The sequence below is a fragment of the Euleptes europaea genome, chromosome 13 (assembly GCF_029931775.1).
Source record: "Euleptes europaea isolate rEulEur1 chromosome 13, rEulEur1.hap1, whole genome shotgun sequence".
Classification (NCBI taxonomy): domain Eukaryota; kingdom Metazoa; phylum Chordata; class Lepidosauria; order Squamata; family Sphaerodactylidae; genus Euleptes; species Euleptes europaea.
Genome location: NC_079324.1, coordinates 58723424 through 58748909, shown reverse-complemented (window position 1 = coordinate 58748909; position 25486 = coordinate 58723424). Strand labels below are relative to the sequence as shown.

Below are 25486 nucleotides of genomic sequence, written 5' to 3'. Positions count from 1 at the left end.
AGTCTCAACCCGCCTTACAACCGCCTTCCCTTCCTCTCCCCGCAACAGACATTTTGTGAGGCTGAGACATCAGGTGGGGCTGAGAGAGCTCTTAATAGAAGTGTGACTAGCCCAAGGTCACCCAGCTGGCCTTATAGGAGTAGGAGTGGGGAAACCAACCCGGTTCTCCAGATTAGAGTCCGCTGCTCGTGAGTAGGAGTGGAGAATCAAACCCGGTTCACTAGGTTAGCGTCTGCCGCTCATGTGGAGGAGTGGGGAATTGAACCCGGTTCTCCAGATCAGAGTCCACCACTCCAAACCACTGCTCTTAACCACGACACCACACATGCATACAGTAGCGTCTTTGTTTCTCGTAGACCCACCATCTGCGCCCGCTTCACCTAATGAAAGACTGTTTGCAATTAGAATCAATGGGAAGAGAGCCAGCTCCGTCGGAGGGGGATTCTCTGGATAAACAATGCTTAATCCCAGTCGGGACACCAGCCATTAAACCCGAGGCATACGGATGTTTGCTTAAGCTAACGGTTTTCAGTAAGGCTTAATCTTCAGAAAGTTGAAGGATCAAGTGCTTAGTCTGGTATCAGCGGTGGTCTCCGTAAATGGGATGCAAATACCTTTGATCCTCTTTAGCTCTCAGTAGGGCAGGGTTGAAGGCAGGCTTTGCAGTTGATTGTCAACTAGTACCAGATCTCTCTCCCCACCCCCCGCCCAGCAATTTCCCACTCCCTGTCATGGAGCACCAGTGGTATTCCTCTGCCTTTGATGAACATGCTGTGGCTTAGTGCATAAGGTTAATATCATGTGATGGTGACATTGAACCCTGGTCCATAAGAGGGTTGGCTAACTGTCATCCTGAGGGCGGGATCCAGGCCTAGGAGTGGAATGGGAAGAGAAAGTGGTCTTTGAATGAGCGTTCCTTAGTGATCTCCCCCATGCAAGTACCGATCCTGCTTAACTTCTGAGATATGACAAGATTGGGCTATGCCATGCCTCCTTTCCTCCTGTGTACATCTATCTATCTATCTATCTATCTATCTATCTATCTATCTATCTATCTATCTATCTATCTATCTATCTATCTATCTATCTATCTATCTATCTATCTATCTATCTATCTATCTATCTATCTCTGCTCATATAGCTATAGCCTTGAGCAGAAAATAAAGGAATTAAAGGGCCTACTTGTGTGTGTGTGTGTGTGTGTGTGTGTGTGTCTATCTAGTACTGCTCATACAGCTATAGCCTTGAGCAGAAAATAAAGCAATATAAAGGGCTACTTATCTGCCTATCTGTCCGTCCATCTGTCTATCTGTTCGTCCATCTAGCCAGCCAGAGTGGTGTAGTGGTTAAGAGCAGTGGTTTGGAGCCATGGAGCCTGATCTGGAGAACCGGGTTTGATTCCCCACTCCTCCACATGAAGCCAGCTGGGTGACCTTGGGCCAGTCACACTCTCTCAGCCCCACCCACCTCACAGGGTGTCTGTTGTGGAGAGGGGAAGGAAGGTGACTGTAAGCCAGTTTGATTCTCCCTTAAGTGGCAGAGAAAGTCGGCATATAAAAACCATCCATCCATCCATCCATCCCTGTCTGTCTGTCTGTCTGTCTGTCTGTCTCTGTATCTATCTCTCTATCTCTGCCCATACAGCTATAGCCGTGAGCAGAAAATAATGGAATAAAAGACCCATTTAGTGTTATTCTTTTGGTATTTAATTATTGCCCCTATACATTTTGCCACAGACAGAGTGACAGAATAGTTGGTATCTGATGATAGCCACATCACCAGTGCCCTCATACTGCCAGACGCCTTGTTGGGCATTTCTGTATTTTTAAATAAAAGAGTAATTGAACTGGCCCTCAGGTCATTAAATATTGGACTCTCCATGATCATATGTTCGGTAGTGTCATGTGAGCATCTACATGTTCTATTTGAGTATGGCACTTTTTAAAATATCTGCCCTCCAATAATGCCAAAGGAGGGGCATTCATTCTTGCCAAAGTAAAAGATCTTCTGAGCTTTGATATTGTTCAACGATAGAAATACTTCGGCAGTTGCATCGGAAGGGGTGCACATATAGAAAGTTCTATCAATAAAGTTCTGAGCAGGAGGGGCTGTATGCGTGGGTCAGAGGGCACAGAATGGCTTCCCAGAAGAATCCCAACATTTGCCCCTCTTCCCCGCCAGCGCCATACTCTACTCAACATGCTGCCCGCCAACAGGCCCGCCCCCTCCAAATTAAACACTGTTATTGGAAGAGAAAACCTTTGCACAGCTTGCGCAATGCTCAGCAATTTCCTGAGCCATGCGGCCTTCATTCCACGTGGCAGGTTTTCAGATGCGCATTGTGCATTCATGGATCATTGCACCTCCTCCGAGCTGCCGCAATTGTCTTTTATTGTTAAAAAACCGGAACGTTAATGTTTTCCATGCTGTTCTTTCCTCTAGTTCAGTGCTTTTTTAAATGTGGGGTTGAAAGGTAACAAGAACTCGGGAGAAGGGGGGAATCCCAGCACAGCTTGTTCAAAGCAGGCTGGGGAATGTATCATTTTGGCAGGGGCATTGATCTGCTGTTTATTGGGGTGGTGTACCTTGGGTTTCCTCTTGTCTAGGGACTGGTCAGAAGTGCATAAAATCGCTACTGGACTCATAGCAATAGGCCATTGTTAATTCAGCTCTGGTCACGCCGTGACAAAATACAAGCTGTGATCATCCTAGTGAACCAATTAGAAGAAGAGTTGGTTTTTATATGCCGACTTTCTCTACCACTTACGGCAGAATCAACCAACTTACAATCACCTTCCCTTCCCCTCCCCACAACAGACACCCTGTGAGGTAGGTGGGGTTGAGAGAGCTCTTAATAGAACTGTGACTAGCCCAAGGTCACCCAGCTGGCCTTATGTGTAGGAGTGGGGAATCAAACCCGGTTCTCCAGATTAGACTCCACGGCTCTTGACCACTACATCACGTTGGTTCTTGTGGTGCAGCCAGAGGGAATCTCTGAGTTCTCAGGAAACATGCTTTTTAGTATGGGGCATTGGTGTATTTGGGTGTCCAAATGTTTGTGCTAGGGGAAGAGTGTTAGGGAGAATGATGCTCCTCATGGCTTGCTTGGGACTGTTCCAGAAGTATCCAGCTGCCAATTGCTGGAAACGGGATGCACATGAACATGCATGAAGCTGCCTTATACTGAATCAGACCATAAATCAACTGTGACTTGATAGCAAAATATGTCCTGAGACAGACCCTAGCCCGGTACATCCGGGACTTTCAAAGCTGTCTGGAGGGACCCCCGCCCCTCCCGCCTCGGACCCCCGAGGTGTCGAGGCGGCAAGGCAACGCAGCCCCGCCGTGCCCAGCTTACCAAGGGGGCTTCTTGTTTCCCCAGGGAGCCAGACGAGACCCGGGCCCGGGGCAGAAGCCACGCAGCCCGGCCGGCCAGCAGAAGCCGGGGAAGACCGAGCGGCTGGAGCACCCCGGAGGGCGCAACAAGCCGGGGAAGAGGAGTGCCGGCAGGGCTGCACAGAACCGGCTGGGCACGTCGGAATGACGTGAGCCGGCGTCCCCCGCCCCGACAAACAGCTGGGAGGCGGGCGGGCCCGCCCAGGGCATGGACGCACATGCGTGGGGTCTGGGAGCTCACCCGGCTCTGTTGGATGTGGGGGCGGAGCCAGACCTGCCCTAATATGGGCTCGGGAGTGAGGTCACCAGGGGGGAAGGTTGGGAGCTGCGCCCATAAAGGGCAGTGGAGTGGAGGCCAAGGAGGAGGGCGGTCAGGAGTTTCCTTGCTGACGGCAGTCAAGAGTGCGAGATCCTGGCTTCCACGGAGGAGGAGAGTGACTCGGACTCCCCCTCCGCCTGGTCTGAGCAGGCTCACTCGATCAGTTTGCATCCAATCACTGCCTTTGAACCCAATAAGTTTGACAGTCAAACGTGTTTGGGGTGAAATTCACAGTTTCCCTACCATAGAGTAGGGAGCAGAGGCCAAATCAGAGTTTCCAAGGACAATTCCAAGGCACGGCCAGTGGGGAAGGGGTTCTCATTGCTGTCTACAAATTCAATCACGTCCACCCAAACACAAAACATTGCATTGTTTGCTGTGAGAAGAAAATGGCCGTCCCCCTCTCAGAAAAGGAGAAGACTGAGAGGTGATATGATAACCATGTTCAAGTATTTGAAGGGCTGTCATATAGAGGAGGGTGCCAAGTTGTTTTCTTTTGCTCCAGAAGGTCGGACCAGAACCAACGGGTTGAAATTAAATCAAAAGAGTTTCCGTCTAGACATTAGGAAGAATTTTCTAACAGTTAGAGCAGTTCCTCAGTGGAACAGGCTTCCTCGGGAGGTGGTAAACTCTCCTTCCCTGGAGGTTTTTAAGAAGAGACTAGATGGCCATCTGTCAGCAATGCTGATTCGATGACCTTAAGCAGATGATGAGAGGGAGGGCACCTTGGTCATCTTCTGGGCATGGGTGTGGAGGAAGGTAGTTGTGAATTTCCTGCATTGTGCAGGGGGTTGGACTAGATGACCCTGGTGGTCCCTCCCAACTCAATGATTCTAAGGAAATTGCTGCACCCTTTTTAAAGTGACTATTCATAATGCTAATTGTGTTAGTGCTAATAATAATAATAATTGTCCCACACTTCCGACTGTGGGAGAAACCCAGTTTGGACTGCTGCTCCCATCTCTCTTGAAAATACTCTGAGCCCACAAGATCGCCTTCAACTGATTCATTGTTCCTTTGTAATGGACATTTTAAAAAATCTTGGAACAATGAAAAAAATCCTCTATATTCACAGTGATAATTATGGTTATTACTTCTATAGAATGCCTACCAACTATTGTACAGGTGAATTGTGTGGAGGCAGTGATCGAATTGTACAAGATGTTTCTCTTTCCTTTGAACCTCGACCTGTTGATACAGACTTCTGAGGATATTATTTTAAAATAATAAGAAAGCTGATAGAAGAGCAAGAACAAGTTAGTGACTCATTCCTGTGAATCTTGCCATTTATAAGATCATTTTAAAAATAAATAAATTGGAACGTTCTGATTCTCCGAGCTGTGACATAGGCCTTTGGGCTTAAAGTTGCATATTGGTTTGGACAGTGGAGTCAGCTACCTGGGGAGGTAGTGAGCTCCCCCCTCACTGGCAGTCTTTAAGCAGAGGCTGGACAAGCACTTGTCAGGGATGCTCTAGGCTGATTCTGCATTAAGCAGGTGGTTGGACTAGATGGCTTGTATGGCCCCTTCCAACTCTATGATTCTATGAGTCTAAGCCCAATGAGGTCAGTGGTTTTAGAAAGGTGCAGTTATGTTTAGGATTACACTGTTAGTCCAAATCCAGCCTGACAACTCAAACACCAACCATCCATTCATATCTCATAAAGAGAGAGTCTGTCAAAGACAAAGATCACATCCATCATGCTTCTCCGTAAACATGCTAGTTTTCCTTGTGCAGGGAACTTAAGTTCCTATAGACAGCTTTAAAAGGGGATTAGACAGATCCATGCAGGATAGGTCTATCAGAGGCTACTAGCCATGCTGACTAAGGGAATCTCCACGTTCAGGGGCAGTCAACCTCTGATTTACCAGTACCAGGAGGCAACATCAAGGCCTCTATGCCCTGTTGTTGGACCTTTAGAGGAACTGGTTGGCCACTGTGTGAGACAGGATGCTGGACTAGATGGACCACTGGTCTGATCCAGCAGGGCTCGCCTTATGTTCTTATGAAGGCCTCGGCCTCTATGCCCTGTTGTTGGACCTCCAGAGGAACTGGTTGGCCACTGTGTGAGACAGGGTGCTGGACTAGATGGACCACTGGTCTGATCCAGCAGGGCTCGCCTTATGTTCTTATGAAGGCCTCGGCCTCTATGCCCTGTTGTTGGACCTCCAGAGGAACTGGTTGGCCACTGTGTGAGACAGGGTGCTGGACTAGATGGACCACTGGTCTGATCCAGCAGGGCTCACCTTATGTTCTTATGTGGAGAAGCATTAAAATTATGTGATTTTCCACCTACAGTCTTGGGGACTGCAGCCTAAATTCAGGTTTACTACCTCATCTGTTAGAGCAGATGACCTTGTGCCAAAAAAGAACTTTCTCAATACCTATCTTTTTGGCTGAAGGTGCCAGGGATTGAACCTGTGACCTTCTGCAGGCAAAGCCACTGTTCAGCCACTGAGCTATGGCACCTTCTGAGAGCAGAGGAGTCCACCCACTGACAGACGTTGGAAGGTTATGACACAGAAGTCAAAATACAAACTCCCAGCTTGCTGATGGCTGAGCATTGTGAATTCAACAGTCTGCATCAAGCCCTCTGTCCTTTGCGTCTTGGGAAATCTTTAATCACATTAATCAAGGCCATTAACGGGAAGAGCAGTTGATATGCTACATCATAAAGGCAGTGTCCAGGGAGTTCTGTTCGAATTAAGATGAGACAGAGGTAATTAAGGAAGCCCAGACCTGGTAGAGATCAGCATCAAAGATTTATCGGGGGGATTAAAGAATAACACAACACGGGGGAAGGCTGATATTTTAGATGGGTCTTCCACTTATCAGCTTGTAAGTGATAAGTGCGTATCTGCATCCATGCTGCTTCCTTCTAGCCAGTGTCTTTTGAAGGGGGTGCCAACGAATCCCATGGGCACCCGTACCCCCTCTGCCACACTAAGCGAAGGTTAGTCTGGTAAAATGTTAGAACTGTACCAACCGCCCTTCTGCGTCAATGTTTCTGGCTGAGATTAGCTCTTGCAACGGGGTAGACATTTTGAATAATAAAGAATTAAGGTTGCACGGATATTCACATTGCGGTAAACCTGTTGAGCACCGCTGGCTGCCAGCTTCCATCGCCACCTAAGTTTGTTGAACTGATCCAATCAAGGATCCTTTCAGGTGGGTAGCCATGTTGGCCTGAAGAAGAGCTAGATTTGAGTGCTGTAGCACTTTAGAGGCCATAAGATTCCCATGGTATAAGCTTTCAAGAGTCATGGTGTCTCTGTCAAGCTCATCCCTCTTTCTTGGTCTACTCTTAACCTCTTCATTCACCCCTGTCCCTTTTAATAGATTGGCCGTGGTCCTCAGATAGCAGAGGATCATCTCTTTTCCATGCTCCCCAAAGAACATGTCATTCCAAATGCTTACAGTGATACCCAGTGATACAAAAGCCAGTGTGGTATAGTGGTTTAGAGCGGTGGTTTGGAGCGGTGGACTCTGATCTGGAGAACCGGGTTTGATTCCCCACTCCTCCACATGAGCGGCGGAGGCTAATCTGGTGAACTGGGTTGGTTTCCCCACTCCTCCACATGAAGCCAGCTGGGTGGCCTTGGGCTAGTCATACTCTCTCAGCCCCACCTACCTCACAGGGTGTCTCTTGTGGGGAGGGGAAGGTGAGTGTAAGCTGGCTTGATTCTTCCTTAAGTGGCGGAGAAAGTTAACTTAGCCACTACACCACCACAAGGTGTTTCCACTCACCCAACTAGTGTCTTTCAAGGAACCAAAGAGTGCCTAGTGTGGGAGAAATGGATTCCACAGCGGAGGACCACAAGATGGTGGAAACAAGGCACAGGATGCAAGCCAGACTGTTCTGCAAACAGGGGGACAATTTCACATGCTGCTCAAGCATCCTCCTTCCAAGGTAGCATTTAGAAGGTGGTGATGATGCACCGTTTCTGTCAGACGGGCGTTCAAGCAAGTGAGTTATCTCTTGCCTATGCAGGTCAGATGAAAGGGAGCTGCAATTAACCTTTTCTGCTTTTGGAGCAGGTGGCAGCCTCCAATGCCCACAAGTAATTCCGAAAAAATCTCCCTCCAAATCTCTTCTGAACTTTCTCTTGGTGAGATGGGAGGGGCTGCGGTTCCATGGCTGAACATGAGAGACGGTTGGCTTGTGCGGCAGAAGGACAGGGGGATCAGTTGGTATTTATGAGCCTGCCTTTTTCTGAGCCAGGCCAGGGCCCCGTTCAGGTCACTACCTTTGACCAGCAGCAGTTCGGCAGGTACCGAGAAAGGCTTTGAACTGGAGATCCCACACCGAATATGTGACCCCCGAGCCACGTCCCCTCTGACCTGCACTAGTAGAGTTCTGAAGTGATAGAATGAGTGCTGCAGCATGAGAGCCAGCGTGGTGTAATGGTTAAGAGCGGTGGACTCTGATCTGGAGAACCAGGTTTGATTCCCCACTCCTACCCACAAAGCCATCTGGGTGACCTTGGGCTAGTCACACTCTCTCAGCCCCACCTACATCAGTCTGATAGAGCATGGCTTTCCTTATGTTCTTATGTTACAAATTTTGCAAGAGTATGCATTTCAACAACCATGGATTGTAGAAGCAAGCAAAATGGTAGACCTCAATCATGTCTCCCCTTAACTGCATTTCAAGCTAAACAGCCCTAACCACCCCTGCCAGACACGACCGCCATATCCTCTGTAGTATAAAGGTATGTTGGGTTCAAATCCCCATTCGCCATGTTCATTGGAAGACCTTGGGCCACTCATTCTCTTGTAGCTTAACCTGTGTGGTGTAGTGGTTAAGAGCGGTGGACTCTGATCTGGAGAACCGGGTTTGATTCCCCACTCCTCCACATGAGCGGTGGAGGCTAATCTGGTGAACTGGATTTGTTTACCCACTCCTACACACAAAGTCAGCTGGGTGACCTTGGGCAAGTTAACAGCTCTGTTAGAGCTCTCTCAGCCCCACCTACCTCCCAGGGGGTCTGTTGGGGGGAGGGGAAGGGAAGGTGATTGTAAGCCGGTTTGAGTCTCCCTTAAGTGGTAGGGAAAGTCAGCATATAAAAAACAAACTCTTCTTCTCTGACTCGTAGGCTTGTTGTGAGAATGAGACCGAGGAGGAGAGACCCTCATGTGCCACCTTAAGCTCAGACGAAGGATGGGTGGGGAAAATATGTCATAGATAGGTAGCCGGGACTGAAAAGCCGCATGCGAGCAATCAGGTACCGCATAATGAAGCGGTTTATCTCAGACACATTCCTCCGTGGCAGTGGCTATTTTAAGGAAAGCCCGAAGACTCCAATCAAGGAAATGAGGGACCTCTAAGCAGGGTCAGGAAGACCTGCTACGCCTCTGGAAGCATTCTGCGCATGTAACCTTTTTATTAGCACAGTTGCAGCAAGAACGAGCATTGCGATAGAGATTTTTTTTGAAAATAATAACAGTGCTACTACAGACAGAGAATGGGATAAATGAGCCATTGTTACACCACTTTTCCAATTTGTAATCCGATGATATTTCTCGACAGCCAGATTTAACCGCTTGGCCTGCGGGCATTGTTCCCAGCGCACTCCCATTTAGAAGGACTCTAAATGCTCCTCCTGGCACTAGTTAGCGTGTGATTTTCATTCTGTAATATTAATCGTGGCCCCGGCCCGAGAGGTGCCCAGCTGCGTTCGAGCAGCAGAATGACGCTGCATCAACAGAAACGGCGCTTGCCATCGCTACCGTGAAATCTTCTGCGTCCGAGTCGCTTCCTCTGGTTGCATATCCACAGGATGAAAAGGAGAAGGATTTACCTTTGTGTTTTCTTACAGTAATTGACTCTCTTGTATTCAGTACAGGGGAAGGAAGGCAGCATGGTATAACCTGGTCTTTTCAGATCTCGGAAGCTAAGCAGGGACAGTATTTGGATGGGAGACCACCAAGGAAGACTCTGCAGAGGAGGGCAATGGCAAACTACCTCTGCTTCTCCCTTGTCTTAAAGTCCCTTGCCAGGGTAGCTGTAAGTCAGTTGTAACTTGACAGCAGTTTACGCACACACGCATTCGGTATGGAATGTGAATGAACGAACGTTCTCCCTTTAGTTAAGTTTTATGCCTGTTTATATTTTTGTGCGTCTCTGCTTTTTACAGCTGGTTTTGGAGATGCGGTTATTTCACGTGCAGATTGTGTGGGGTTTTATACCAACTTTATATGGCATTTATGGATTTAATATACAGGTTGTGATGCTCTGGCCCTGTACGAATGCCGAGAAAGAAAAATCCGGCGTGTGGAAGCGAAAGACGTCATTAAAGAGTCACGGGTTCAGTTTGCGCAGTCAAAATAGAAAGAGGGAATTTGGGGTCAAAACACTGAGAAGGAGAAAGTCAACGACATCCCTAATGGAAGAGAGATTCTGATGTTCCTGGTTGAACAGCAATATTTGGTGTTTTGCTTTCAAGTTTGGCATACTGATGCGATGGAGAGCTAGCGTGGGAATTGCCCCCAGCTTGCCTGTGTCTGGTTTGTTTCCTAGTAGGTACAGTCAAGAATTGCAGATTGCCAAAACAAATGCAATTTCGGTCAAGAAAGGGAACTATATACATGGGGATAAATTTAAGAAAAAATTGGATATATACCCTTTTTTACTGACATCTGTTGCCATTAGGAATCTCTTGATTTTCTCCATTCCTGTTAATATAAGAACATAAGAAAGGCCCTGCTGGATCAGACCAAGGCCCATCAAGTCCAGCAGTCTGTTCACACAGTGGCCAACCAGGTGCCTTTAGGAAGCCACAAACAAGACGACTGCAGCAGCACCATCCTGCCTGTGTTCCACCACACCCAAAATAATAGGCATGCTCCTCTGATACTAGAGAGAATAGGTATGCAGCATGACTAGTATCCATTCTAACTAATAGCCATGAATACCCCTCTCCTCCATGAATATGTCCACTCCCCTCTTAAAGCCCTCCAAGCTGGCAGCCATCGCCACATCCTGGGGCAGGGAGTTCCACAATTTAACTATGCGTTGTGTGAAAAAATATTTCCTTTTATCTGTTTTGAATCTCTCGCTCTCCAGCTTTAGCAGATGACCCCATGTTCTAGTATTATGGGAGAGGGAGAAAAACTTCTCCCTGTCCACTCTCTCCAAACCATGCATAATTTTATAGACCTCTATCATGTCTCCCCTTAGCCGCCTTCTTTCCAAGCTAAACAGCCCTAAGCGTCCTAACCGCTCCCCATAGGACAGTTGCTCTAGTCCCTTAATCATTTTGGTTGCTCTTTTCTGCACCTTCTCAAGCTCTGTAATATCCTTTTTTTAGGTGTGGTTACCAGAACTGTACACAGTATTCCAAGTGTGGTCTCACCATAGATTTGTACAAGGGCAGTATGATATCAGCAGTTTTATTCTCTATTCCTCATCTAATTATGGCCAGCATGGAATTTGCCTTTTTTACAGCAGCCACACACTGGGTTGACATCTTCATTGAGCTATCCACTACCACCCCAAGATCCCTTTCTTGGTCTGTCGCTGCCAGCACAGATCCCATCAGTGTGTATGTGAAGTTGGGATTTTTTTGCCCCAATATGCATCACTTTACACTTGCTCACATTGAATCTCATTTGCCATTTTAACTCCCATTCTTCCAGTTCGCAGAGATCCTTCTGGATCTCTTCACAGTCCGATTTTGTTTTAACCACCCTAAATAATTTGGTGTCATCTGCAAACTTGGCTACTTCACTGTTTAACCCCAACTCCAGGTCATTGATGAATAGGTTGAAAAGCACCGGTCCCAACACAGATCCCTGAGGCACCCCACTGCTCACATCCCGCCATTGGGAGAACTGACCATTGATTCCTACTCTCTGCTTCCTATTTTTCAGCCAGCTCTCAATCCATAAGAGGACTTGTCCTCTTATCCCATGACTATGAAGTTTGCTTAGCAGTCTTTGGTGGGGGACTTTGTCAAAAGCTTTTTGGAACTCCAAATACACAATATCCACAGGCTCATTCCTGTCCACATGCTTATTGATGCTATCAAAAAACTCCAATAGGTTAGTGAGACAGGACCTACCCTTACAGAAGCCATGTTGGGTTTTGCCATTGTACCCAACCTATTTCCTTTAGGCTGCATATAGATTATTTACACAAATGAGGCAAAGAGAAGCATTCATTTTCATGACAGCATTCATCTCGAATAGTGGTCAGAAAGGAGAATGGCAGTTCTGGAGAAACCATAAATGAATGTCAAACCTTTGAGTCGAACCAGCAGAACGTTCATGATATTTGGTCACATTCCCTACAATAAGTACAGCAGTGGCCAAGTATCTCTCCGCCATATTTTCCTTAAACAAATAAAGAAATTTACTGCTCAAGACCTTTGGGTCAAGGGAGCTTGAAGGAAAGGAAGTACAACTCTCAATTAGTATAGTTCTAGAACATATGTGCCCGTGTCTGGAGACGTTTTCTCTTGGCATGTTGGGATGGAGTTATGGTTTGGAGATTAGACACAATGACTTTTTACAATCCAGGTTTGGAGAATACATTATGACTCATTAAGGGATCATTGTCTGGCACCAGGTTTTTACTGCCCTTGTATAAAAAGAAGGAAATCGTTGCATTTTATGATTCTCAGAAAGTCTTCCTTCCCCCGCTAGCATATGTCTCTTCCTCTAAGTAAGCTGTAAATATAATGTTTGATGCTCATCAAGTCTGATTCTTATGAAGCATCATTTTTCTGTTACAAAGACTGACAGCGGTTTCCTAGCGCTGTTAAGGGATTGTTGTTCTTTCAGTTATCTCTATTGAGAAATGCAGAACCGTTTCTCTCGGGCTCATCTACCACTGTTTGCCTCTAATTAAGAAAAACACCCAATACAATGGGCCATGATTAACATTCCCAGCATTGTCATGGTGCTGATATGCTGGATCAGTGGTTTTCAAACTTCCTGTCTTCAGGGAAGCCTTTTAACATTAGCACACATCTGCCGTGGGACCCCCAACAGATTGTAGAAGATTCTGGGCCATGCACTAGGGTACTCCCAGTTCACATGGGGCAGTGTTCTGGCTGCTGGTGACTCCTCATTAGCTCACATGAACTGCAGTTGCAGCAGAACTACGTAATGTTCTCCTGGGTCTGCATGAACACATGAACGCAGAGTCTGCACGAACACACGTGAACACAGAAAGCCAGCGTGGTGTTGTGATTAAGAGCGGTGGTTTGGAGCGGTGGACTCTAATCTGGAGAACCGGGTTTGATTCCCCCACTCCTCCACATGAACGGCGGATGCTAATCTGGTGAACCGGGTTGGTTTCCCCCTCCTACACATAAGGCCAGCTGGGTGACCTTGGACAAGTCACAGCTCTTTCAGCCCCATCTACCTCACAAGGTGTCTGTTGTGGGGAAGGGAAGATGATTGTAAGACGGTTTGATTCTTCCTTAAGTGGTAGAGAAAGTCGGCATATAAAAACCAACTCTTCTTCTTCTTCTTCTTCTTATACTGAATCAGACCACTGGTCCGTCCAAGTCAGGATTGTCTACTGAGACTGGCAGCGGCTCTCCAGGATCTCAGGCAGAGGTCTTTCACATCACCTACTGCTTGGTCCTTTAACTGGAGATACCAGGAATTGAACCTGGGACCTTCTGCATGCCAAGCAGATGCTCTACTACTGGGCCATGGCTCTCCCCATAGAGCAGTGGAAGTTCACCTGTGGTGAACAAGAGGTCTTAACCAAAAGCTCATCTGCCATTGCTGATCTTCTCATTGAAGAACCTCAGCTAACCTTCTGGGGATCTCCATTGTTCCCTCGAACACAGTTTGAAATCCACTGTGATAGACTAGTGAGCAGGGTTGGGAAATGTCCAAGGCCTGTGAAGGCTAAGGTCCCACCAAACCATCCTAGATCCTTATCCTTCCTCTACTCCCCTGACAACTGGGATACTAGCAGGAATGGCGGATTAAGGATCACAGAAGTCATGCAAGCTCTTAATTGTTGTTGTACACATATGAGAGAAATGGGGAGCATCTTGCTTGGGCAAGGACAAAGGTTACAGAACTGAGCCAGGTCAAGGGTTGGCGGATACCGTCTCTACCAACAAAAGGTATGGGCGCCCTGCCTTAAGATTTGCCATCCTGAGTCAAACCAATGATCCATCTTGCTCAATAGGGGAGAGGCTGTGGTTCAGTGTTAGAGCATCTGCTTGGCATGCAGAAGGTCCCAGGTTCAATCCCCGGCATCTTCAGTTAAAGGGACTAGGCAAGTACCTGAGACCCTGGAGAGCTGCTGCCGGTCTGAGTAGACAAGACTGACTTTGATGGACCAGGGGTCTGATTCAGTATAAGGCAGCTTCATGGGACCATGTGGGTCCCTCAGTTAAGCTTCTGGGGGTCCCTGCTGTTCCTTGGAACACAGTTTGAAAACCACTTGGAGTTGATGTTGTTTATGTCATAATCAGACTCAGGATGTTCTTGTTTTTCATTTCCTGCCAGGTTTCCGACAACTGCAACGCCATCTTTGTCAACGGGAAGGAAATGAAAAGCAAAGTCGGCACCGTTGTGAACTTCACGTACCAGCATTTGACCACCCAGCTGGAAGTCACCGTCTGGGCTCCGCGGCTGCCTCTGCAAATAGAGATCTCGGATACTGAACTGAGCCAGATCAAGGGCTGGCGGATACCCGTCACTACCAACAAAAGGTACGGGCGCCCTGCCTTAAGATTCGCCGTCCCAAGTCAAAGCAATGATCCATCTAGCTCAATTGCCTTCCTCATTACAACGGCCAGCCAGATGCCTGAGGGAGGGTCCCGAGTGCTGCATGGTGGAGATAGCCATCCTGGGTTGTTAATCCTCCGCATCTGGTCATCGGTGGTGCGCGGTCATAAATACGGAGGTTGGCAATGCTAGCGGCGAATACTGAGCATGCAAATTTCCTTTCCTTTTGAAAGACAATCTGGCAGCAGATTTTAATAACCGGGCAAAATACCTGCCAAAATGTCGGACGGGCTTCGGCGAGGAGGCGGGGTTTGAATAGCTTGGTGCCGATTTTGTAGAAAGGGTCGAGAGCCACTCCAAATGTTCATGTGGCCTCGATTGCTTTTGTTTTTGAGTCTTGTTTTTGAGAGGCGATCGTCGATTCAGTTGCCCACTGCCGTGCTTTGAGCGAGCCTGTGTAAAGAAGTCTAGGAGCAACAAAGTCAAAGCCCATTGAAGCGAACGGGAGTGAGGGGTTGTTGACGTCCAGGGGCTTGGGGTATATTTATTTATTTATTTATTTATTTTTATACTTCAGATTTCTAACCTGCCCTCCCCAGCCAAAGCCAAGCTGGGGTCCAGTTGCCAAAGGCAAAGTGGCCATTTTCTCCAGGGGATCTGATCTCTATTGGCTGGAGATCAGTTGTAAAAGAAGAAGAGTTGGCTTTTGTATGCTGACTTTCTCTGCTACTTAAGGGAGAATCAAACTGGCTTACAATCATCTTCCCTTCCCCTCCCCACAACAGACACCCTGTGAGGTAGGTGGGGCTGAGAGAGTGTGACTAGCCCAATGTCACCCAGCTGGCTTCATGAGAAGGAGTGGGGAAACAAATCCAGTTCACCAGATTAGCATCCGCCGCTCATATGGAGGAGTGAGGAATCAAACCCGGTTCTCCAGATCAGAGTCCACCGCTCCAAAACTACTGCTCTTTAACCACTATACCATGCTGGTGCCAGGTCCTTCCTCGCTACTGGTGGGAGATTTTTGGGGCAGAGCCTGAGGAGGGTGGCGTTTGGGGAGGGGAGGGGCTTCAATGCCATAGAGTCCAATTGCCAAAGTGGCTATTTTCTCCAGGTGAACTGATCTCTTATCAGCTTGTAAAAATAGGAGATCTTCAGCTAGTACCTGGAGGTTGGCAACCCTAGTGGGGAAACCGACCCTGTTCACCAGATTAGAGTCTGCCGCTCATGTGGAGGAGTGGGGAATCAAACTGGATTTGAGTCCACTGCTCTTACCCACTACACCACGTTGGCTCTCCAAGATTAAAAGCTCTCCAAAGGGGGACCCAATCAGAAGAAGTGGCCAGTAACATGAGAGTGTTTTAACAGCCCTCTCTGGCATTTGTGGAAACAAGAAGAACCAACCCACTCTTCTGCTGATGAAACACTTCATCTGGTCGCCTCCTGGTTTGTTGGCTCGTTCAAGGTTGGTTTGCTGGAACATTTTCGGAGCCATTCTCATTGACGTAACCATTGCAGGAACAAAGCTGGACTAGCAGTCAGCGTGGGTTGCACATTATCTGCCCCCCACATTCTGACTGTCATCTCGTCCTGCCAAGTCCTCAAAATGTAAGCCCCACCCAAGTGCCGAGTTTATTTTTATTGGGTCAACGCAAATAAAGAGAACGGCCTGGGTAGCCGCACTGTTTGCAACCTGGAAAGCCCTCTCTGCCAGCAGCTACTCAAATTACAGCCGAGCCGCTGGGCAGATCTTTGGCAGCCCATGTTTTGAAGGGGAGGGATGGAAAGAGAAAGCTGCTTGCGACGAAGCCTGCAGCTTGCGAGGTGACCCGCCAGCCAAGCTTTCGCAGTTCTTCATGGTTCTAGAAGGGCTGTCCGAAGTTCGTTTTTAAGCAATCCGATCCTATGAGGGTCTTGGCTAGCAGATTTCTTAAAAGAAGAATTGGTTTTTATAACCTCGTTTTTCTCTACCTTTAAGGAGTCTCAATGAGGCTTACAATCACCTTCCCTTCCCACAGCTGACACCCTGGGAGGTAGGTGGGGCTGAGAGAGTTCGGAGAGACCTGTGACGGGCCCAAGGTCAACCCAGCAGGCTTCATGTAGAGGAGTGGGAAATCAAACCTGGTTCTCCAGATGAGAATCCGCCACTCATGTGAAATGGGGAATCAAACCCGGTTCTCCAGATGATAGTCTGCCGCTCATGTGTAGGAGTGGTGAATCAAACCCAGTTCTCCAGATTTGAGTCCACCACTCCTAACCATCACTCTTAACCACTACACCTTGCTGTGGTGTATATTCCTTAATTTCCCCACACTATTCCTTAGTTTAATTCCTTATTCCCCAATGCAACGAGGACTGTGACTTGCCATCGCCTGTCTCTGCGTTGCAACCCTGGGCTTCCTTGGTGGGCTCCCATCCACCTACTAACCAGGACCAACCCTGCTTAGCTTCCGAGAACTGACCTAGCCTAGGCCATCCAGGTTGGGGCGAAAAATAAATCACAGTTTGGTGCTTTAATCAAATACGGTCCTAAATAAAGCCATCTTCAGCTGCCTCCTAAAGACAGAAAGTGATTATGCGCCTGGCCATAATCGTGGGGCTGCCACTGAAAAGGCCCTTTCTCATGTTATCCACCAAATGTGCTTTTGTCAGGAGGCCCTCTCTCTGCGGTCTTAATTCCCAGGCAGGAATCGCACAGGCTGCTTCACGTTTAAGCCAACGGCGAATGCAGTGCCCAACCATGATTCAGATTTGAATCGGTCATTTGTACATACAGTGCACAACCATGATTCATATACGTGCTGATGCTTACGAGTTTGAATGTGGAACATGATGTGCAATCCCTGATAACAGTCCAAGAAATGACAATGATTTCGATCTACCTGTTGAAAATCATGTATCCAGTTTAGCAAATGAGTGCATTGGATGCTGGCAGGCAAAAAGGTGGAGATCTCTCCCTAAATGAAGGGTCGGGGGGGTCAAACGGTATACATCCCGACTATGTTTATTCAAACCGTGTACTAGGTTCCTTACCGAATCCCCACCCTTTCTCCTTTCAGCTTGCTCGGCGCTTCCTTTGAATAGGAAATGAATGAAAATACAACAGGGAAGTCACGATGCTGATCTTTAATATCTAGAGAGATAATAAAAACCCATCCAAAGAAATATGACTTATCATACCCATCCGTAAATAGATAGGGGGACTTTTTTTTCTTATTATTTGCAGCCGATAGAGAATCATAATTTCATCTGGGGTATGTGCCACTATCAATATGAGCGACCCACTCTTCCAGATGGAAATCTGCTCTCTGGATAGGTGTACGTTCATGACTAATGTACTGCACAGAACCCTTGAGCGGCGCTCGGCTAATAGAAAAACCTCCTCGTGAAATGAACAGTCGAAAAGCCCACAATTGCAGCAAAATGAAAGGAATAAATTTAAATTAAAGTCAAATAAGAGAAAGGAGGGGGAGGGGAGTCCAGGCAGGCAGAGACCAATGGTCTTAACAAGAACATTTATTTTGATTCATTATGCAGCTGGAAAATAATTATCCCCTTGTTGGAGTTCATGCATTACCTCTGCGGGTGGACGGTAAGGCGGGAGGAGGTGATTTTTGTTCATGGCCTGCCTAGACACCAGTTAAAAATAGGCCCCTTTGCTTCCTCAACAGGATTCAAGGCTTGCCCGCTGCTCTTCTGCTTCCTGCAGTCTACCTCAGTCATTTGGCAGAACTGTTGTGGTGTCAGGGAATGTTGAGGAATATTCCATAGCTGTTGAGGGTGGGACTCGTGACATGTTGGGCATGAGGGTATCTGCTGCAAGGGCATGGGAAAGGGACGGAAGGTGGAGCAGTTGTGGGGGCTTCAGAACACTTCCAAGTCCAAGCTACAAAGCAGAAAAGGACATGGGGGTCAAGGAGATTGGGAAAGGGGTAAATTACAAGGGGGTAAATTTCCCCGCTCCTCCACATGAAGCCTGCTGGGTGACCTTGGGCTAGTCACAGTTCTCTCTGAACTCTCTCAGCCCCACCTACCACACAAGGTGTCAGTTGTGGGGAGAGGAAGGGAAGGCGATTGTAAGACGCTTTAGGACTCCTTAGAGAAAAAGCGGGGTATAAAGCCCAGTTCTTCTTCTTCTTCTTCTAATGCCATAGAGTCCACCTTCCAAAGCGGCCATTTTCTCCAGGGGAACTGATCTCTCTTGCCTGGAGATCATTTGTTATCCCAGGTGATCTCCACCCACCACCTGGAGGTCGGCAGCCCTAGTTACATGGTAGAATGATATTGTAGAAGATCTTTCCTCCTCCTCTTCAAATCATCCTTCCCAGAATCATCAACTTTTATTATTTTATTTTATTATTTTAAACCTAACTTTGATTTTATTCAGAGCTGATTTTGTATCGAAATAAAACTTGATTTATTGATTGATATTGTTTGTAATGCTGGTCAAAGACCATAATAAAGATGATTGATTGACAGTAGAATGACATAACTATAATTGCACACATATGTAATGTTTTACAGGCCTACACGTGACAGCGATGAGGAAGAGGACGATGAGAAAAAAGGCCGAGGTTGTACTCTCCAGTATCAGCATGCTGTAGTGCGAGTCCTCACTCAGTTTGTCGCAGAGTCATCGGATTTGGGAGGTCAGCTGACCTACATGCTTGACTCGGAGTGGCAGTTCGACATCACGGATCTCGTGGCCGACTTCATGAAAGTGGAAGAACCCAAAGTGGCCAAGTTACAAGGAGGCCGAGTGCTGTTGGGACGTGAGCCAGGAATCACCACCGTTCAGGTATTAAGTTTGCGGGAGGGGCTGTGGCTCAGCGGTAGAGCATCTGCTTGGCATGCAGAAGGTCCCAGGTTCACCCCCGGCATCTCCAGTTAAAGGGACTAGGCGAGTAGGTGATGTGAAAGACCTCTGCCTGAGACCCTGGAGAGCCGCTGCCGGTCAGAGTAGACAATACTGACTTAGATGGACCGAGGGTCTGATTCATTATAAGGCAGCTTCATGTGTTTAAGTGAGGCTGGGTAGTGGCCAAGAGGGGCCCTTGGTCCACTCTGGTTCTAATGATCTTCTGAAAACAGTTCATGAAAGGGTGTTTCCTTGACCCAATTCCCACAACATGACCTGCAGACCCACCAAGTGGCTGGGGAAGGATTGCAGGATTCGATGGACATGGAGACCCCTGGTTGCGTCAGGAACGTCGAGGGCTGTGTGTGACCAAGGGCTGTTTTGTGTGACATTTTGAGCATTCCCCCATATTGCCCGTGCTGAAATTGTAATTGGCCACTGTGTGAGCATACTGCTGGACTTGGTGGGCCTTGGTCTGATCCAGCATGGCTTTTTTCTTATCACAGAATCATAGAGTTGGAAGGGGCAAGCAGGGTCATCTCCTACACATGAAGCCAGCTGGGTGACCTTGGGCCAGTAACAGCTTTCTTAGAGCTCTCTCAGCCCCACCTACCTACCTCACAGGGTGTCTGTTGTGGGGAGTTGAAGGGAAGACGATTGTAAGCCCGTTTGATTCTCCCCTTAAGTGGTAGAGAAAGTTGGCATATAAAAAGCAACTCTCCTTCTTCTTTTCCGGAAGGTTCTGTCACCCCTCTCTGATTCAATTTTGGCGGAGAAGACAGTGATTGTGCTAGAAGATCGAGTGACCATCACGGACCTTGGGGTACAACTCGTGGCGGGCTTGTCACTCTCGTTCCAGACGAGTAAAGGGAACAAGAGGGTAATCATTTCTACAACGTCTGCATCTGATATTCTTCATTCACCAAAACAGGTAAAGGATATGGGGGTAAGATTAAAGGTTCACAGTCCATAGTAATTTAAAAAAACATAGTTTCAGAGGGTAGCCATGTTGGTCTGCAATAGAACAACTAGATTAAAGTCCAGTAGCACCGTAAAGACCAACAAGACTTTTTGGGTATACCCAAAAAATCTTGTTGGTCTCTAAGTCAATAAACAGAGAAGTGTAATTTGATAAGGAGAGGACTGAGGAAGAGTGAGTTACAATTAAAAGAATGCTTATGCAAAGGATGACCTTGCTGGTGCATCATCATAGTATATATAGCTGTGCGGATTTTTAAAAAGCATCCTATTAAACAGAACTTCTGCCTGAAATGTTGAAGACCTATAACCTTTCTCCTGTGGCAGCCATTTTGTGGTTGGCTCTGCCTCCAGAGTCAGTAGGGTTGTCTTCACCACCGGCAGGAGGTTTGCGGGCGGAGCCTGAGGAGGGTGGGGTTTGGGGAGGGGAGGGACTTCAATGCCATAGAGTCCAATTGCCAAAGTGGCCATTTCCTCCAGGTGAACAGATCCCTATTGCCTGGAGATCAGTTGTAATAGCAGGAGATCTCCAGCTAGTACCTGGAGGTTGGCAATCCTAAGAGGCAGCCATTTTGTGGTTGGCACTGCTTCCTGTGACAGCCATTTTGTGGTTGGCTCTGCCTCCTGTGGTAACCATTTTGTGGTTGGCACTGCTTCCTGTGACAGCCATTTTGTGCTTGGCTCTGCCTCCAGAGGAAGCCATTTTGTGGTTGGCACTGTTTCCTGTGACAGCCATTTTGGGGTTGACTCTGCCTCCAGAGGCAGCCATATCAATCTCCACCTACGATGTAGTGTGCACTGCATTTTATTTTTTTAGCACAGATCTGCCTGCACGGCGGCTCGAAAGGTCCAGTTTTCGGAGCAGTCCGGATAAGGGATGTCCGGATAAAGGATACTCTACCTGTATTGCAATCAGTACAGTGAGAGTAAGGTGGTTCTTGTTGGATTGGACCCACGGATTTTTATTGCACACCTCTGGGCTATATAGAGTGGTGGTTTGGAGCTGTGGACTCTGACGGAGAACTGGGTTCGATTCCCCACTCCTCCACATGAGCAGCGGAGGCTAATCTAGTGAACTGGATTTGTTTCCCCACTCCTACACACGAAGCCAGCTGGTTAACCTTGGGCTAGACACATTCTCTCAGCCCCACCTACCTCACAGGGTGTCTGTTGTGGGGAGGGGAAGGCAAGGCAATTGATTGTAAGCCGGTTTCATTCTTCCTTAAGTGGTAGAGAAAGTTGGCATATAAAAAAACAGTTCTTCTCTTCTTCTTCTCTTTTGATCAATGCTGAAAAAGTCGGTCACTTGGAGGTAATTGTTTCCAGGTTGACCAAAGGAAAGGTGCTGGGAGGCACCCCGCTGACATTATTTCGTAGATTTTGACAAGCTTAAGAATTAATATTTTGATGGATAATTGTAGGTGTGCAATTGAAATGGCTATCACGATGCCGCCGCCTGATTAAAATGGTCTGAATGCGGATGGCTCGGCTAGTTACATCTAAAATTGGTTTTGAGACATTCAGCCAGGAGGAGAAGGTTAAACCCAAATGTTATTTCTCAAAAGTTCACTCGCTGTAGATGCAATCTCTCTGGATTCATTAAAAAACATTATCTTAGATGGCTAATTATTTTTACCCTTCTACTCCTGGGATGCTTAAAAATATTCTTTCCTAAAGCATCCCCAACTAACATCTAGTTTGCCCTCATATCCCAGGAAGTAGATACGATACAACAGCATTGAGTTAGGCTGTTCTTTATTAAAGACTCATGAACACATGAAGCTGCCTTCTACTGAATCTGACCCTTGTTCCATCAAAGTCAGTATTGTCTACTCAGACCGGCAGCGGCTCTCCAGGGTCTCAGGCAGAGGTCTTTCACATTGCCTACTTGCCTGGTCCCTTTAACTGGAGATGCCAAGGATTGAACCTGGGATCCTCTGCATGCCAAGCAGATGCTCTACCACTGAGTCACGGCCCCCTCTCGTAAAGGGAATATCAGAAAGTTGAACAGATGAAGCTGCCTTCTACTGAATCTGACCCTTGTTCCATCAGAGTCAGTATTGTCTACTCAGACCAGTAGCGGCTCTCCAGGGTCTCAGGCTGAGGTCTTTCACATCGCCTACTTGCCTAGTCCCTTTAACTGACGAGATCGGGCTAGCCTGTACACAGAGAGCCAGCGTAGTGTGGTGGTTAAGAGCGGTGGTTTGGAGCGGTGGACTCTGATCTGGAGAACTGGGTTTGATTCCCCACTCCTCCACATGAAGCCAACTGGGCGACCCTTGGCTAGTCACAGCTCTCCTAGAGCTCTCTCAGTAGGGTTCCCAACCTCCAGGTACTAGCTGGAGATCTCTTGCTCTTACAACTGATCTCCAGCCGATAGAGATCAGTTCCCCTGGATAAAATGACGGCTTTGTCAATAGGACTCTTTGGCATTGAAGTCCCTTCCCTTCCCAAACCCCGCCCTCCTCAGGCTCCACCCCGAAAACCTCCCACCGATGGCAAAGAGGGACCTGGCAACCCTGCCTCCCCCCCCAAAAAAAATTCCTGCTCAGACCCAAAAGGCAACCAGCTAATCCTGTACTGCCTATCTCTGGGCTGGAAGAAGCTCTAGGAAGAAGCTCCAGGAAATAGCAGGAGCCGTTCCCTTCAGTAGCAATGGTAGTGCTCCAGCCGTACATTAAGTGGCCAGGATACACAGTGCCTTGAAGTCACTTCCACCTGCAGAGTCTTGTTCCTTTTCAAGGAGGGCAGGGCCAAAACCATTTAAGTTCCCTTCTGGACTTGGAGCCACCGTCTTTGATGTTTCTCCAGTAGGCATTTATTTTGATTGGAGGGTCATCTTGGGCGAGAAAGAAACTGGGGATTGTGCAGGGAGAATAATAATTTGACAGAGAGCTAAGAAAGGTAACACGAACTGCCGCCTTTATCTAATCATAAGAGTTTGGAGCTTGCTTTTAAAAAAAAAAAAGAATGGAAGATTTAGGTATTGGGTCTGTGGGGTCACCACCACAGTCTGCAGTTTTTTGGCACTTGTACAAAATTAGGACATGCACACAATCTTTGCCGTGGCTGTCTCTGTCAATAATTTCTTCATTTCAAGTCAGTCCACTTAATTTACTTCTGTGCTCTTCAAATCTTTTCCTTGAGAGCCAACATGGTGTAGTGGTTAAGAGCAATGGACTCTAATCTGGAGAACTGGGTTTGATTTCTCACTCCTCCACGTGAAGTCAGCTGGGTGACCTTGGGCTAGTCACACTCTCTCAGCCCCACCTACTTCACAAGGTGCCTGTTGTGGGGAGAGGAAGGGAAGGTGATTGTAAGCTGGTTTGAGACTTCTTAAAGGTAGAGAAAATTGGGTTACAAAAAAAACCTCTTCTTCTACTGAGAGCCATAGTAGTATAGGAGAGCCAGCATGGTGTAGTGGTTAAGAGTAGTGGTTTGGAGCAGATGACTGATCTGGAGAACCAGGTTTGATTCCCCACTCCTCCACTTGAGCGGTGGAGGCTAATCTGGCAAACTGTGTTGGTTTCCCCACTCCTACACATGAAGCCAGCTGGATGACCTTGGGCTAGTCACACTCTCTCAGCTGCACCTACCTCACCGGGTGTCTGTTGTGGGGAGGGGAAGGGAAGGTGATTGTAAGCCGATTTGATTCTTTTTTAAGAGGTAGAGAAAGTCGGCATATAAAAACCAACTCTTTTTCTACTGTAGGAAGCTGTGGTCAGTGCTTGGATTTTATTCAGTGATGGCTCCGTGACGCCGCTGGACATCTACGATACGACTGATTTTTCTTTCACCGTTACATCACTGGACGAAATGGTAATATCGGTCCATCAAAACGAGGAGGAGGACCGGCCAGCGGTGGTGGCAGAAGGTGACGGACAGGGGCCTCTCATTAAGATAGAAATGGTGATCAGTGAGCCCTGCCAGAAGTCCAAGAGGAAGAGCAGCTTGGCGGTTGGCAAAGGAAACGTCAAGGTGAAGTTTGGCCAGAGGGACTCGGACCACAAAAGTGACGCCAACGGTGTTGGAGACGTGGACGCCGACTTTAAAAACCATGGGAGCAATTCGGTGGAGAAGTCAATGGAGCAAGAGAGGACTGGGCAAGATTGGCCCAAATATGGAGCTTCCGTTGATCATGAAGAGGCTACCAACCAAAGCACAACTTCCAAGCCTCCCAATGATCACTATCATGGGGAAGACCAGCTCCAAAACAGCCCAACTTCCCTAACAAGCTTCCCCACACAAATAGACGTTCCTGGGCAGAATGACCCCAGCGACCTCACTTTGGCTTCCAGGGGCTTAACAGATCTTGAGATCGGCATGTATGCCCTTCTCTGTGTCTTCTGCTTGGCCATTTTGGTCTTCTTAATCAACTGTGTGGCATTTGCGTGGAAATACAGGCACAAAAGGTTTGCTGTGAGCGAGCAAGGCAACATCCCACATTCCCATGACTGGGTATGGCTCGGAAACGAGGTCGAGCTCCTAGAGAACCCAGTGGACATCTCGCTGCCTTCGGAGGAATGCACCACCATGATCGACCGAGGGATGCAGTTTGAGGAGAGCAATTTCCTCCTCAACGGGAGCTCTCAGAAGAACCTCCACAACCAAATCCTTCGGTCTGCCGAATACGGTTATGAGAAAGATATCAGAAACGAACCCATCAACCCGCCCGGCCCCAAACGGAAACGAGTAAAATTCACATCCTATACCACCATCCTCCCAGAGGATGGGGGTCCGTACACCAACTCTATCCTCTTTGACAGTGATGATAATATTAAATGGGTATGCCAAGATATGAACCTTGGTGATTCTAAGGAGCTTAGAGACTATATGGAAAGGCTGCAGGACAATATGTGAAACAAAATGATATATAAATATATAAATAGATATATAGATATATATACTTTCTTATGTTTGTATTCACCTTTATGCCTTCTGTTTTATGGATGATGGAACAGTCGAACCGAGCCAGCAATAGGAGAAGTCTCTCCAAATTTTTGGAGGTCCTGTGATATTAACTTCATATCGTTTCGATCGGGTGCAAGAAAACGCTGGCTGCGTTAGCCCCTGTTTCACCAGACGCCAGATGACGCGTGCCAAAACAGCTACCTACACATTCTGGGGGTGTTGCGCCCAACCAGCTGTTTTTCTTATGCCGCCTGGTACTAGCGCACACCGATCCAGAGCGCCCCAAGACACAGAAGATGGGTTGGTGTGTCGCCGGACAACTA

General features: G+C 47.6%; 1 protein-coding gene across 1 annotated transcript in view; it reads left to right on the top strand.

Annotated features, from left to right (window-relative positions):
• The window catches only part of TMEM132B (transmembrane protein 132B), a 209077-nt gene extending 183947 nt beyond the window's left edge, over window positions 1–25130 (top strand). The window contains exons 6-9 of the mRNA XM_056859084.1: window positions 14195–14400; window positions 18941–19214; window positions 20014–20205; window positions 23964–25130. Coding sequence (XP_056715062.1) covers window positions 14195–14400; window positions 18941–19214; window positions 20014–20205; window positions 23964–25112 — 1821 coding nt within the window. The 3' untranslated portion in view covers window positions 25113–25130. The remainder of the gene's footprint in view (window positions 1–14194; window positions 14401–18940; window positions 19215–20013; window positions 20206–23963) is intronic.
• The last annotated feature ends 356 nt before the right edge of the window (window positions 25131–25486 follow it).